The sequence below is a fragment of the Gopherus flavomarginatus genome, chromosome 1 (genome assembly GCF_025201925.1).
Source record: "Gopherus flavomarginatus isolate rGopFla2 chromosome 1, rGopFla2.mat.asm, whole genome shotgun sequence".
In the NCBI taxonomy this organism is placed as follows: domain Eukaryota; kingdom Metazoa; phylum Chordata; order Testudines; family Testudinidae; genus Gopherus; species Gopherus flavomarginatus.
Window position 1 is genome coordinate 140,908,957 of NC_066617.1, and position 15,022 is coordinate 140,923,978.

At 52.3% G+C, this 15,022-nt stretch overlaps 1 protein-coding gene across 3 annotated transcripts in view; it reads right to left on the reverse strand.

The window, feature by feature from the left end:
* Positions 1-15,022, reverse strand: part of GALNT8 (polypeptide N-acetylgalactosaminyltransferase 8) — a 59,862-nt gene that overhangs the window by 17,626 nt on the left and 27,214 nt on the right. For all 3 annotated transcript variants that reach the window (XR_007775971.1, XR_007775969.1, XM_050965513.1), the window contains exons 5-6: positions 11,207-11,404; positions 8,021-8,135 (exon numbers count right to left, since the gene is read on the reverse strand). Coding sequence is in view for 1 of the 3 variants with exons in the window: in XM_050965513.1 (XP_050821470.1) it covers positions 8,021-8,135; positions 11,207-11,404 (313 nt within the window). In the remaining 2 variants the exon portion in view is untranslated. The remainder of the gene's footprint in view (positions 1-8,020; positions 8,136-11,206; positions 11,405-15,022) is intronic.

Below are 15,022 nucleotides of genomic sequence, written 5' to 3' on the forward strand. Positions count from 1 at the left end.
CGGAACGAGAGGACATGACGGAGGGCGGGGTCCTTGCATCCCAACGGGAGAGGGCTGATGACGGAGATAGCGCGCCCCAGGGTAGAAAGGGCAGGCAGCAGGGCTGCATTGGGCAAGAAGGGATGGACTGAGGTTAGGACCAAGCGGACCCCTAGGTCTTCCAACGGCTTCAGGGGAGGAACACGCCCCCTACCACCAGGCCCATCTCTACCGTGGGCAGCGGCCTCCGATGCCAGGAAGAAGACCACCCTCCCGTACATTTTGGAGGCCTCCACGATGGCCATGGGCCCCACCACCCTCGCCAACGCCCGCACGTAGGTCTCCACATGGGGTGAGGCGGGCATCAGGAGGCAACAGACGCTGTGCTTCCTGGTGAAGGTGGGGAAGGGGCCCCGGCCGCTATAGATGGTAGCGGAAGTGGCAGTCGGAGGAGCAGCGGCAGGCGAGGGGGCCGTCGCCACCTGGGCATATGCCTTGGGGGCCGGGGTAGGGACACCCGCAGAGCTAGTGGAGGGAGTAGCGGGGAGGGACGCCACGGCTGGTAGCAGGGCTGTGGCAGCGGGGGCAGTCTCTGCCATGGAGGGCCAGGCCTTTTTAGCAGGGCCCTTACCCTTTTTCCCACCCCGACCTTTCCCACCAGCTGAGGGAGCTCCCCCCGAATCGGAAGGGGTGAGGGACTTGGCAGCAGCAGAGGTCTCCCCGGTACTCGCTGCTGCTGGTGCCTCAGTGGGGGTGGTGGCAGGTGGACCGGCAGCAGTGGTCGAGGTAGAGGCCTGGGGAATGGACACGGGGGTAGGTGGAGGAGGGGCAGTGGGAGCATCGCGAGGGGTCTCCCCTGCCACGTCCCCCGTCATAACGAAAGCGGGGAGGGGGACAAGCAGCAAGGGGAGGGGAGGGAGAGGAGGAGACTACCCCTCCCTGCTAGGCTGCAGGCAGAGGAGGAGGGTGCCAAAAAGGGAAGACTAAAGGGGCATGGGGAGCAACCAAGGACCTAGGTACAGGAGAGTGTCCCGTCACGGATTCAGAGGGGATTCTGGCTCCTCCAGTTGCACTAGGGGATATGGGGGGACAATGGCATAGGGGAGTGCAGTGAACAAGGGCAAACTCCAATGGGGGAAGGGCAAAAGCGCATGGGAGGGGGCATGGGCGCATGAGGGAAGGGACCAATCAGGGCTTGGGGATCACAGGGTGGTGGTGGGGAACGGCGAGCTGGGAATGGGATGGAGGGACCACGGGGCTAGCTGCATGGCTGGGGCAGGACTATCAGGGCCGCAGAGGGAAACAGGTGAGGCGGACAAATGTGGCAAAGGAAAGGGGGTCAGTCCAGGGGGTAGGGAGAGGTGACGCGCACACGGGCACTTGTGCCTAAGTCAATGCTTGGCTGCTGCTGCTGCAGGCCCAAATGATGGAAGCAGGTGTGGTGAGCCAGACGAGCAGCTCAGTCCCAAAGGCAGGAGTCCGAAGCAGAAGGAAAACAGCCAGCGGGGGTGGTGGAGGGGGCAACAATGGTGGTGGGGGTGAAGGGAAACACGGATGGACCGGGGGCAGGCTCCACGCTACACCCCCGCTCTCCCAACAGACACAGTCCAAACCCCCACCAGAAAAGCACAGTTCAAAAAAGGCTCAGTCCAGTAAAGCCCCCTCCACAGCAGTCCTCACGTGGTCCTCCAGCAGCAGGTGGTCCTCTTCTCCGCCTCCTTCTCCTCGGGGCTCCAACAGCTCCCCAGCAACAGCCACAGTAGTCCCAGCAGCTCCAGGTGGTGGTGGTCTGGTGTCCAGGCAGGAGGGACCCCACTTAGATGGTGGTGTCCTCAGCAACAAGAGCTGGGGTCCCTCACTCCCCTCCTTCTCTGGAAAGCAGGCCTTCAGCAGCTTTCTCCTCCCACCCAGGGCTGTAGGTGGAGTAACAGCAGCATTTGAGGGTTGGGGAAGGGTGAGGAGATCAGTAGCCAGCCAACTAGAGGGTAGCAGAGAATGGGCGAGGCAGAGATGGAAGTGGTGGTGTCTGGCCCAGCCAAGGGAGCAGCAGGAAGAGCAGCAGCAGCAGCAGCGAGGGCCCGGTGCTCAGCAGGAACAGTAGCAGCAGCCCTCTTCCTCCTCCCATCTACAGCAGAGGAATTTTTTTTTTCGCCAGAAGGGGAAGGCTAAACGGGCGTGGGGAGCAGCCAAGGACCTAAGGGTGGGAGGGTTTCAGGGCACCAACGCAGAGGGGGGTTCTGGCTCCTCCAGTTACACTAGGGGATCGGGGGGGCAACGGCAGAGGGGGGAGTGCAGTGAACAAGGGGAAACCAAATGGGGAAGGGCACAAGCGCCTGGGAGGGGGCGTGGGGGCGATCAGGGCTGGGGGAGCACAGCGTGGGTGGAAAAGGGAGAGCTGGGATTGGGGTAGAGGGACCACGGGGACAGCTGCAGAACTGGGGCAGAACTATCAGGCGACAGAGGGAAATAGGTAGGATGGACAAATGTGGCAAAAGGCAGGGGGTCAGTCCAGGAGGATGGGGGAGGTGGTGCACCCACAGGCACTTGTGCCAAAAAGTCAATAGGTGGCTGCTGCTGCTGCAGGCCCAAATGGTGGAAGTGGGCGTGGTGAGCCAGGCGAGCAGCTCAGACCCAGAGGCAGGAGTCCAAAGCAGAAGGAAAACAGCCAGCGGGGGTGGTGGAGGGGGCAACGATGGTGGTGGGGGCGAAGTGGGACACGGATGGACCGGGGGCAGGCTCCACGCCACACCCACGGTGTCCCAACAGACACAGTCCAAACCCCCACCACAAGAGCACAGTTCAAAAAAGACTCAATCCAGTAAAGCCCCCTCCACAGCAGTCCTCACGTGGTCTTCCAGCAGCGGGTGGTCCTCTTCTCCGCCTCCTTCTCCTTGGGGCTCCAACAGCTCCCCAGCAACAGCCACTGTAGTCTCAGCAGCTCCAGGTGGTGGTGGTCTGGTGTCCAGGCAGGAGGGACCCCACTTAGATGGTGGTGTCCTCAGCAACAAGAGCTGGGGTCCCTCACTCCCCTCCTTCTCTGGGAAGCAGGCCTTCAGCAGCTTTCTCCTCCCACCCAGGGCTGTAAGTGGAGTAACAGCAGCATTTGAGGGTTGGGGAAGGGTGAGGAGATCAGTAGCCAGCCAACTAGAGGGTAGCAGAGAATGGGCGAGGCAGAGATGGAAGTGGTGGTGTCTGGCCCAGCCAAGGGAGCAGCAGGAAGAGCAGCAGCAGCAGCAGCGAGGGCCCGGTGCTCAGCAGGAACAGTAGCAGCAGCCCTCTTCCTCCTCCCATCTACAGCAGAGGAATAGAAGGGAGATCTACTGGCCATAGGAGAAGAAGGTTTCTGTTCCCTGAGTGACCAGAGCAAGGGCTGCTCCAGGCTAATGAGAACACCTGACTTCAATTAACCTGCTAAGAGTCAGGTGAGGCTGTTAAGCACCTGACTCTAATTAAGGCCCCTCTGATTCTATAAAAGGGCTCACTCCAGTCAGGCTAAAGGGAGCTAGAGGAGAGGAAGTGCATGTGAGGGAGGAACTGGGGGCAAGAGGTGTGTAAGAAGCTGAGAGTGAGTAGGCATATGCTGGAGGACTGAGAAGTACAAGCATTATCAGACATCAGGAGGAAGGTCTGGTGGTGAGGACAAAGAAGGTATTGGGGGGAGGACATGGGGAAGTAGCCCAGGGAGTTGTAGCTGTTGCACAACTGTACCAGGAGGCACTCTAGACAGCTGCAGTCCACAGGGCCCTGGGCTGGAACTTGAAGTAGAGTGCAGGCCCGGGTTCCCCCCAAACCTCCCAACTCCTGATCCAACATAGGAGGAATTGAGCTGGATTGTGGCTTCTACCAGAGGGGAAGGTCTCTGCGCTGTTTCCTGCCAATAAGTGCAGGACCTACCAAGGCAGAGGAGGAACTTTGTCACACCTGTCAATCCCACCTTTTCCTTAGGTGGATCCTGAATACTCTGAATCTACCATATTTATTCCTCCCACACTTCACACATGAGTCCTTGAGATGCAGTCACCACCCTTCTAGCCACAGAAAACTACCTGGGATTCTTCTCACAGGATAGTGAAGTGAAGTGCTGTCACTTCAGTCACTGCAGTAGTTGCTGTTGAATAAGACAAAATATATTCTGCCTATCAATTAGATACTGAATGGTCCCTATTGCCGTACTAACAGTGGGCACCTCACAATCTCTAATGTATATATCTTCACCAGGTCCGCTAACAGCAATTCCGAGCCCCAGGGCAGAACAGTCAATGGGCCACCAGGCATATACAAGCCATGCCTGCGCAGACGTGGTCTGCCTGATGTTTAGGTGGTGATGAGCCTGCACTGGCTGGTGCCCAGCGAGCTGCCAGCTATGCTGCTGGGGGCACTTTTCCAGCACAGCCAGGGCTTCCACATGTCCAACTGGTAGGGCTGCCAACTGTCTAATTGCACAAACCCAAAGACGCTTGCTCTGCCCCCCAGCCCACCCCTTCCCTGAGACCATGCCCCTGTCCTGCCCCTTCTCCAAGGCCCCACCCCTGCTTGCTCCATCCCCCTACCCTCTGTCACTCACTCTCCCCCACCCTCACTCATTCTCACCAGGCTGGGGCAAGGGGTTGGGGTGTAGGGAATGTGTGGGGTGCAGGCTCTGGGAGGGAGTTTGGGTGTAGGAGAGAAGGGGTGTGGGCTCTGGGAGGGGGTATGGGTGCAAGAGGTGTGAGTGGTGCAGGCTCTGGAAAGGAGTTCGGGTGTGGGAGGGGGTGCAGAGTCAGACTCTAGGAGGGAGTTTGGGTGTGGGCTCTGGGGTGGGGGTGCGGGAGGGGTGAGAGTGCAGGCTCTGGGATGAAGTTTGGGTGCGGAGGGTGTGGGAGCGGGTGTGGGGTCAGACTCTGGGAGGAAGTTTGGGTGCGGGCTGCGGGCCATAGGCTGAGGCAGGGGGTCAGCGCCTACCTTGGGAGGCTACTGAAAGCAACTGGCACACCCCTCTGGCAGCAGTTCCTAGGCAGGGGGCCCTGGGGGTCTCCGCAAGCCGCTGCCTGCAAGCACTACTCCCGCAGCTCCCATTGGGTGCAGTTGTCAGCCAATGGGAGCTGCGGAGTCAGCGCATGGGTTGGGATTAGAGCACAGAGACCCCCTCCTAGGGGCTGCTAGGATGTGCCAGCCGCTTCTGGGAGCAGTGCAGAGTGAAGATGGGCAGGAAGCTTGCCTTAGGCCCACTGTACTGCTGGCAGTGGCGGCAGCTGGGGGGCCCCTGGGCCCTTTTAAATCACCCAGGCCCCTGGGCAATTGCCACCTTTGACCCCCATCGTCAGGCCTGATCCTCTCAAAATCTCTGAAAGGCAGGGTATTTCTGGTATCCCTAGTTTACAGATGGGGAAATGAGGCAAAGAGAGGCTAAGGGACTTGCCCAAGATCACACAGGAAGTCTGCGGCAGAGCAGGGAATCAACCTGAGGCCTCCCAAATCCCAAGCTAGCAAGCTAATGACTGGACCATCCTTCTTCTAGTTTAATCACTATATGTAACATGTTCCCGCTGCTGCTAAATGTTAATTAGCCATCATCAAATGATTTACAAATCCATTATCAGTATTTATCTGAGAAGAGGAGACACTAAATATGAGGAAAGGGACAGTTTTCTTTGGAGGCTGGCAGCTTGAAAGGAAATAAATGTTTCTGAAATTCTATCAGTGGAAAACCTACACGCTGCAGCAAGTAGTGCTGGTGATTTAAGACTCAACGGTCTTCCCTTTAAATCAGTACTGAGGCAACATGGCTGAGACAAGGCATTAGGGAGCACTGTGCAGCTGTAAGTGCTGAATTTTAAATGATGGGTAAAACCAAGAGCCTGACCTGTGTCTTCAAAGATCACCCTGGCACTTTGGGCTGAGGTGGTAGCCCTGGTGTCTCAAGTACTACATTATGTTATCTGAGGAAAGACTTCTGAGGTTTACTGATTAACATGGGGGTGGGGGGTCCCCTTCTGAGGTCTTGCCTTTCTAATGCCTTCGTCCCTTCTTACAGCACTTCCTGTGTTGAATCAGACTGGTGTCCTGCTGTGACAATATATAATGCTCCTGAGGACTACACGTAAAGACCTTGTACCCCATAGTGTCACTCTCCAATTGGTTAATATTACACAAGATGGATTTCCCTTCTGACTCCAGTTTGTAAACTTCATGAAGTTTACACTTGTTACCTTAGCTTGTTTATTTATCTATGTTATCAATGGACATAAAACTTTAGAATCTTATCAATGTTCTTTATGACTTACTGTGGCAAGGAAGACAACAGGCTGAGTAAACTTTGTGTGAAATTCTTCCCTTTCTGGTTTCCTATCTTACCATCTTTCTTTCTCTACATTTACCTGTCATTATTAATTTGTTTTAGTGATCCCCCTGCTGTACGTAGTTCTCTCCTTCAAACTTTGTCTCACACTTAGCCAGCACCTGTCCTCCACATTTCCTTCTGAATGTGTATTTGCTGTTTTCTCTATCATGGAATTAAAACCTAAAATAATATTTTCCAGTCTGGTCACTAAAGCCACATTTGATGAATCAGAAAGCTGTGTAACAATGCATAAACCACTACAAACTCAAACCTTGCCTGTGGATTCTGAATATAGGAAAGGTGGACTTGTTTGAACCTTTGTGAACTTCATGGCCATTGAAATTATGCTTACCACTTTTGAGACTAAAATATGCAAGATTAATCCAGTTCTACTGTTAGGATAGCAAGCATCCATCACAGTAACTTTGTGCAGAGAGCTGTACATACCACACTCAGCAGTTCTATATTTGCTCACTGGGCCAGATTTGCAAGAGAGCTTAGTTCCTTTTTTAGGCATCAAAATAAGTTCATACTGCATGTTTTCAAAGGGTTCATGGCTTGTCTTCATGGTGTGAATCTACTGCGCACCAGCTTGCCATGCCGCAATGCCCCATATGGACACTGCCATAGTGCAATGAACATCCCGGAATGTGGCTTGACTACTTGAAAGTATAATATGCCAAGCTGCACTCCAGGAGTTCCACCGTACTGTAGCAGCGTCCACGTGGGATGGTACACCACACCAAGTTACTGCACTGTAGATTCACACTCTGCCTTGCTACACAGTAACTCGTCATGTAGACAAGGCCTCAGCATGTCAGGTGCTGAACTTTTTAGAATGTCCCGCCCTAAGTGTCACAATGATAGCTGTAGTAGGAAGAGATCCTGAGACATAAGCTGTTGTATCTGAGGCCTGTTGTGAGGCAGAACCTGCTCACAGAATCTGGCAAGAACAGGGATGATATTGCAGAAATACACATTCCTAGAAGTGCTCACACAAACACCTCCTGATATTAAGCGGACCCAGAACACCTCGATATCAAGGATGGTACAAAAACATTCCCCAAGGCTAACAGGAACACACTGACCCCTCCCAAAAGGTAAGGTCAGGATGACAGTACATAATAGAGATGTTTTGATCAAATCAACATGTACAAGGTGGTGAGTGATAACTAGCTATGTCAGGGGGCAGTAACTATGTCAGAGGGGCAGTACGTAACTTGTTTGTATCAGGGTATAAAGAAGTATCTCAGAGGGAGTATCTTTGTCCAGGTGAGGGAGAAATGGAAAGTCCCACCATTCAGTGAGCTGTGCCCATTGTCACGGGCATACATGTCTTAGTATCCTTGTAGAGTCTGCCAGATGCTATTACCGTGCTTTGTTGACAATAAATCTGGCCTGGTGCCTTCATACCTTAACAGATCTTGTGGTCATTGGGCAGTGCACTCAAAGTCTGCCATGCCAGCTGTCTGTGCAGAGCTGGGACAGCACACAGGAAAAACACACACAGGCAGCCGAACATCTAACAATAGCTACTAGGTGCTCAGCACTTTTGAAAATCTGTCCATTTCATTTCAGTACTGAAATGGGAGCTGAACTCTTTTGAAAAAACTGAGCCCAATTATCTGTGTTGAGCACTTAAATCTGGCCCCAAGTTCTTTTGAAAATCAGGTCCTCACACTTACGTTATTTATTTTATAAGAGAAGCAGAATTAAACGTACCCGCAGGCCAAGTTCCACATTTTCCCCTCCGTATATATGCATTCCGCCATCCAGTACCCCAATCTCACCCAGAAACACTCTATGTGCAGCAAGTATCCCCATAATAGAAGGACTCCTGGGAAAGAGAATAAATACAGTTGGAGAGAAGAAATAACTACAAAATAAACAGGAAGAGGAATAAACAATCATTTGAGAATTAATTATGCTCTTTTGAATTTCCTGTTCTGTGAGAGACTGAGTGTTGGGCTCATTGGGACAATTCTTATTTTGTTTGTGCTAGTTTGGGGGTCCCTAATAAATTGTTCTTTAGCTAGATTTGGTTTCTTCCCATCTCATTTTTACCACCACCCTGTATTTACAGTGGATATTTCCATAAATGCATTTTGTGCCAAAATTCTGCCCATCCTTATCTATTTAGGTATTTACCCATTACCAGTGTCTGAGTGTGTAATGAATTTATTCAGGGTGGAGTTATGTTAGCAGCATGCAAATACAAGATGCATTAATCCTTTCTGTTGAATATGGACATTAAATGCCTCATAATAGTTTATTTATTTTGCATACCTTGTACATAATGACTTTCATCTCCAAAATGCACTACTTTAACAAGGGAATGTTCACACCACCATATGTGAAGTAGGTAGGATTGCCAGGTTTCCGGTTTTTGACCGAAATGCCTGGTTGAAAAGGGAACCTGGCGGCTCTGGTCAGCACTGCCAATCAGGCTGTTAAAAGTCTGGTCAGTGCTGCTGTGGGGCTCAGGCAGGTTAGTCCCTACCTGTCCTAGTACTGCACTGCACCCCAGAAGTGGCCAGCAGGTCCGGCCTCTAAGCAGGGGGGCCACAAGGCTCCGTGCACTGTCCTCACCCTAGGCACTGGCTCCTCACTTCCATTGGCTGGGAACCACGGACAATGGGAGCTGGGGGAGGCAGTGCCTGTGGGTGAGAGCAGTGCGCTGAGCCTCCTGCCCCTCCCCTCCCCCACCAGGTGCAGCATGGTGCCAGGACAGGTAGAGAGCCTGCCTTAGACCCACAGCACCACTGACTGGGAGCTGCCTGTGGTACGCTTGCACCCCAACCCTAAGCCCCAAACTTCTGTCCCAGCCTAAAGCCCCTCCTGCACCCCAAACCCCTCATCCCCAGCCCCACCTCAGAGCCCACACCACCAGCTGGAGCCCTCACCCACTCTTGCACCTCAACTCCCTGTCCTAGCTCAGAGACCCCTCCCACACCCTGAACCCCTCATTTCTGGCCCCACCCCAGAGCCCACACCCCTACTTAGAGCCCACACCCCCTCCTGCACCCCAACCCCCATCCCAGCCCCCTGAAAGTGAGTGAGGATGGGAGAGAGGAGTCACCGAGAGAGGTGAAATTTAGTGAGTGGGGGTGGGGCCTTGGGGAAGAGGTGTGGCTAGGGTGTTTGGTTTTGTGCAGTTAGAAAGTCAGCAACCCTAGAGGTAGGTGTGAAGGACTTGGAAGATGCCTGTCATATCTCATGAATGATCTATATCTTTGTTATTATATTGTATTATATTATATCTGTTATAAGGGGCTAGATCCCAGGAAAGGGAGGAAAAGCTCAGATAAAAGTTCCTCAGCAAACACCAAGAGCTATTAACTGTGATGTTACCTCAGAGCAACCCAATAAGATACATAAACTGTTTTGACCAAATTTAAGAGAGACACAGGGACTGTGGAGAAGCAGACTGAACCCCAGCCCCAGAAGTGGGGGTGTTTGGGTAAGCCAGGTCTATCTAAGTTGTAGGTAAGAAAGTAACGCATGTAGACTGTTGTGTCAAAACCCTCTTCTTGTTACTCTGTGTTACTTCTGTTAAGATGAAACAATTTTCATGTGTTGAAAAGGCTGTTTCACGTCACTCTAGTCATATACTGGTCACAGCATCCCAAGGGAAGAATTGCAGGCCTTGAACCCAGTCGGGCCTGCTGAGAAGTAAAGTTGGTCTGCAGAGGCCTGTAATCTGGTACTTCTGTCAGAGTGGGAAAACTGAGATTCCACCACAAGGAGGTAAAGAAAAGGCACAGGGCCTGTCACTTGGAAAGGTTGCACTCAGGCAGACATAGGGTATGTCTACACTGCAATTAAAAACCCATGGCTGGCCTGTGCTGGCTGGCCCATGCCAGCTGATCTAGGCCAAGGGGCTTGGGCTCAGGGGCTGTTTAATTGTGGTGTAGATGTTCAGGACCCGGCAAGGTGGGAGGGTACTAGAGCTCAGGCTGCCACCCAAGCCGTAAAGTCTACACCACAACTAAACAGCCCCTTAGCCCAAGCCCCATAATCCTGAGTCAGCTGGAATGGGCCACTCATGGGTGTCTGACTGCAGTGCAGACATACCCCTAGAGAAGGGTCAAAGGTACAGCTAACTCTCAACTGTGACAGTAAGTAAGTATTATTATCCATTTATAGATGGGAAACTTGGATAGACAGATTAAACTATTTGCCCAAGATTGCAGAAGGAGAAATATTTAGGACCAGACTTAGAATGCTTTTACAGAGACCACATGGGACACAAGGGTGTCATCAGGAGGAGGGAGAAAACTTGTTCACCTTAGCCTCCAATGATAGAACAAGAAGCAATGGGCTTAAACTGCAGCAAGGGAGATTTAGGTTGGACTTTAGGAAAAAGTTCCTAACTGTCAGGGTAGCTGAACACTGGAATAGATTGCCTAGGGAAGTTGTGGAATCTCCATCTCTGGAAATATTTAAGAGTAGATTAGATAAATGTCTATTAGGGATGGTCTAGACAATATTTGGTCCTGCCATGAGGGCAGGGGACTGGACTCGATGACCTCTCGAGGTCCCTTCCAGTCCTAGAGTCTATGAGTCTATGAGAGTCTAACATGAGATCTCTAATGTTTACTACACAACTCTCAGATCCAAACTGACAATTTCAACTCACCTGCATTTTGCAGATATCTTACCCACCCATTCTTTGGGTGCATCTGAAGAAGTGGGCTGTAGCCCATGAAAGCTTATACTCAAATAAATTTGTTAGTCTTTAAGGTGCCACAAGTATTCCTGTTCTTTTTGCAGATACAGACTAACATGGCTTCTACTCTGAAACCACCCACATGAGAAAACCCTATCCTTGTTAGTTTTAAAGGTAAGTCTGAAAACATCTCAGATATCTGGGGTCTTTGTTCCCTCAAGAATACTATTCAGACTTACCGGACTGGAGCCGTTTCATCTTTGAGCGCATACCATTCTTTTGGTAATGGTTCATAGAGGCACCATAGTGCCCAGTCAAATCCATCTGCAGCCACAGCATACTCAAGAAGTTCGAAGTCATCAAAGCGAACATTGTCAAATACCGGTGATATTATAATAGTGCGATCCTCCTTAATTCGAGACAGAATAGGTTCAGCCCTAAGACAATGAACAAAAATATTATTTTCACCTTGCAGCAAGTATGGACCTGGTGAACCAAAGTGCATGGCACCGTAATGCTGAAATGCGCAGCCCATTTCTTAGAATTGAGACCAAAGATATGACTGAGCCCTTGGCTCCTGTCTCAGCTGTACCAAGTAATGACCAGTAGTGGCATGTGACCAGAAAGGGTTAAACATGCTGCAAATTAAACAACTGTTAAAAACATGTAAGGAGATAATGTTTGTGTTTTTTGTGTATTTAATTTACATATATATGAGGAGGGTCAACAATGTAATCAACAGTCCCTGTCTATGTTGTATTCTGTTAATCAGAAGATCAAAAGAACATCCTGACATTTAAATGAATTGTAAACACAGAATAGCTCTGTATTCATCTCTCTTTGAAATGTATTGTGAATGGTGGAGGAACAAGTAAATTGCCTTATGTTAATTCATATCGTTAACTACTCGTGAAGGACCTCCTTCAAAGTCATCCTAATTACTTTTTGTTCCCAGAGGAAAAGACGGTTACTCACCTTTGTAACTGTTGTTCTTCGAGATGTGTTGCTCACATCCATTCCAATTAGGTGTGCGCGCGCCGCATGCACGTTCGTCGGAGACTTTTTACCCTAGCAGCACTCGGTGGGCCAGCAGGTCGCCCCCTGGAGTGGCGCCGGTATGGTGCCTGATATATACCCCTGCTGGCCTGCCCGCTCCTCAGTTCCTTCTTGCCGGCTACTCTGACAGTGGGGAAGGAGGGCGGGTGTGGAATGGATATGAGCAACACATCTCGAAGAACAACAGTTACAAAGGTGAGTAACCGTCTTTTCTTCTTCGAGTGCTTGCTCATATCCATTCCAATTAGGTGATTCCCAAGCCTTACCTAGGCGGTGGGGTCAGAGCGAGACGTTGTGAACTGTAAAACCGCTGCGCCGAAAGCGTCGTTGTCTCTAGCCTGCTGGACCAGTGCATAGTGTGATGCAAAGGTGTGTACAGAAGACCAGGTGGCCGCACGGCAGATTTCCTGTATGAGGACATGGGCCAAAAACGTGGCAGATGAAGCTTGAGCCCTGGTAGAATGGACGGTAAGAGGCCCCGCAGGAACGTGGGCCAAGTCGTAACATGTCCGGATGCAGGACGTCACCCAGGATGCGATACGCTGGGAGGAGATTGCCATGCCCCTCGTGCGCTCCGCCACTGCCACAAACAATTGTGGTTAACGGCGGAAGGGTTTTGTCCTCTCAATGTAGAAAGCGAGAGCCCTTCGGACATCTAAGGAATGGAGCTGTTGCTCTCGTCGAGATGAATGCGGCTTTGGGTAAAAGACTGGCAAGAAGACGTCCTGGTTAACATGAAAGGCGGAGACGACCTTAGGGAGGAACGCCGGGTGTGGTCGCAGCTGTACCTTGTCCTTATGGAATACAGTATACGGAGGGTCCACGGTCAGAGCCCGAAGCTTCGAGACTCGTCTAGCCGAAATGATAGCGACTAGGAAGGCCACTTTCCAGGACAGGTACAGCAACGAGCACGTGGCTAAAGGTTCGAAGGGGGGCGCCATAAGCCTGATCAAGACAAGGTTCAGGTCCCAAGTACGAGTAGGCCGTTTGATGTGAGGATACAGTCACTCCAAGCCCTTGAGGAATCTTGACACCATGGGGTGGGAAAAAACGGACTTGCCAGCCTCGCCTGGATGGAAGGTGGATATAGCCGCGAGGTGAACGCGTAGAGAGGAGATCGCCAATCCCTGCTGCTTGAGAGACCAGACGTAGTCCAGGATAGTGGGGACTAGTACGGAGTGTGGGGCGTGGCCGTGATGGTTGCACCAGCAGCAGAAGCGCTTCCATTTCGCGAGGTAGGTTGAATGCGTGGAAGGCTTCCTGCTGCCCAGCAACACTTGTTGTACTGCTGCAGAACAGCGCAACTCGGACTGGCTTAACCAGCCAGGAGCCATGCAGTCAGATGGAGGGACTGTAAATCCGGATGGCGCATCCTGCCAAAATCCTGCGTGATCAGATCCGGCCAAGGAGGTAGGGTAATTGGGTCCGCCAGGGACAGGTCGAGCAGCATGGCATACCAGAGCTGCCGCAGCCAAGCCGGAGCGATCAGGATGAGGCGGGCTCTGTCTCTCCGGACCTTGATCAGGACTTGGTGGATGAGAGGGAAGGGTGGAAAAGCGTAACAAAGACTTCCCTTCCACGGAATGAGGAACGCGTCTGACAGGGAGCCCGGGGAGCGACCCTATAGGGAGCAGAACACCTGGCATTTCCTGTTCGATCTGGAGGCGAACAGGTCTATTCGGGGAAACCCCCACCTCCGGAAAACTGAATAAAGGACGTCCGGACGGATGGACCATTCGTGGGATAGAAAACACCTGCTCAGGTGATCCGCGAGGGTGTTCCGCACTCCCGGGAGAAAGGAGGCTGCTAGGTGAATAGAGTGGGCTATACAAAAGTCCCACAGGCGTATTGCTTCCTGACACAGCAGGGAGGACCGAGACCCGCCCTGCTTGTTGATGTAATACATGGCCGTTGTGTTGTCCGTGAACACCGCAACACAACGGCCGTGTAAGTGGCGTTGAAACGTCTGGCATGCCAATCAGACTGCCTGCAGCTCGCGCACATTGATGTGGAGGGTCAGCTCTCTTGTTGACCAGAGACCCTGTGTGCGCAGGGTCCCCAGGTGTACACCCCAGCCTAGCGATGACGCGTCCGTTGTCAAGGACACTGAGGGCTGTGGGGCGTGAAACGGTAGGCCCGCACACACTTGGGAGGACGTCGTCCACCAGCCGAGGGAGCCTATAATGGTCGGTGGAATCGATATGATTGTGTCTATGGCGTCCCTGTCTGGTCAATAGACTGACACGAGCCAGGTCTGCAGCGGGCTCATGCGGAGTCTTGCACGCTTCGTGACGAAGGTGCATGTGGCCATGTGCCCCAGGAGAGCGAGGCAAGCTGGAGCAGACGTGGTCGGAAAGGCTTGTAGGCCTTTGACCAGGGAAACTATGGCTTGGAACTGGTGCAGGGGAAGACTGGCTGTCGCAAGGTTGGAGTCCAGCAATGCCCTGATGAACTCTATCCTCTGCGTAGGCACCAGAGTGGACTTGCCTGGGTTGATGGTCAAGCCTAGGCTCGCAAACAGCTCCCTGATGATGGCGAAGTGGCTGACCACCTGCGCCTCCGAAGTGCCTCGGATAAGCCAGTCGTCGAGGTAAGGGAAGACGTGGATACGACGACGGTTCAGGGAAGCAGCGACGACCGCCATACATTTGGTGAATACCTGAGGGGCCGAGGAGAGACCAAAGGGGAGGACAGTGAATTGGTAGTGATCCTGATTTACCACAAAGCGTAGATACCGCCTGTGCGGAGGAAAAATTGCAATGTGGAAGTATGCGTCCTTCATGTCGAGAGCGGCATACCAATCTCCGGGATCCAGGGAAGGAATGATGGTTCCTAAGGATACCATGCGGAACTTGAACTTTTTGATGAATTTGTTCAGTCCTCGCAGGTCCAGGATGGGCCGAAGGCCCCCTTTTGACTTGGGGATTAAGAAATACCGGGAATAAAACCCTTTGCCCCTTAACTCCTTCGGCACCTCCTCTATAGCTCTGATGAGCAGG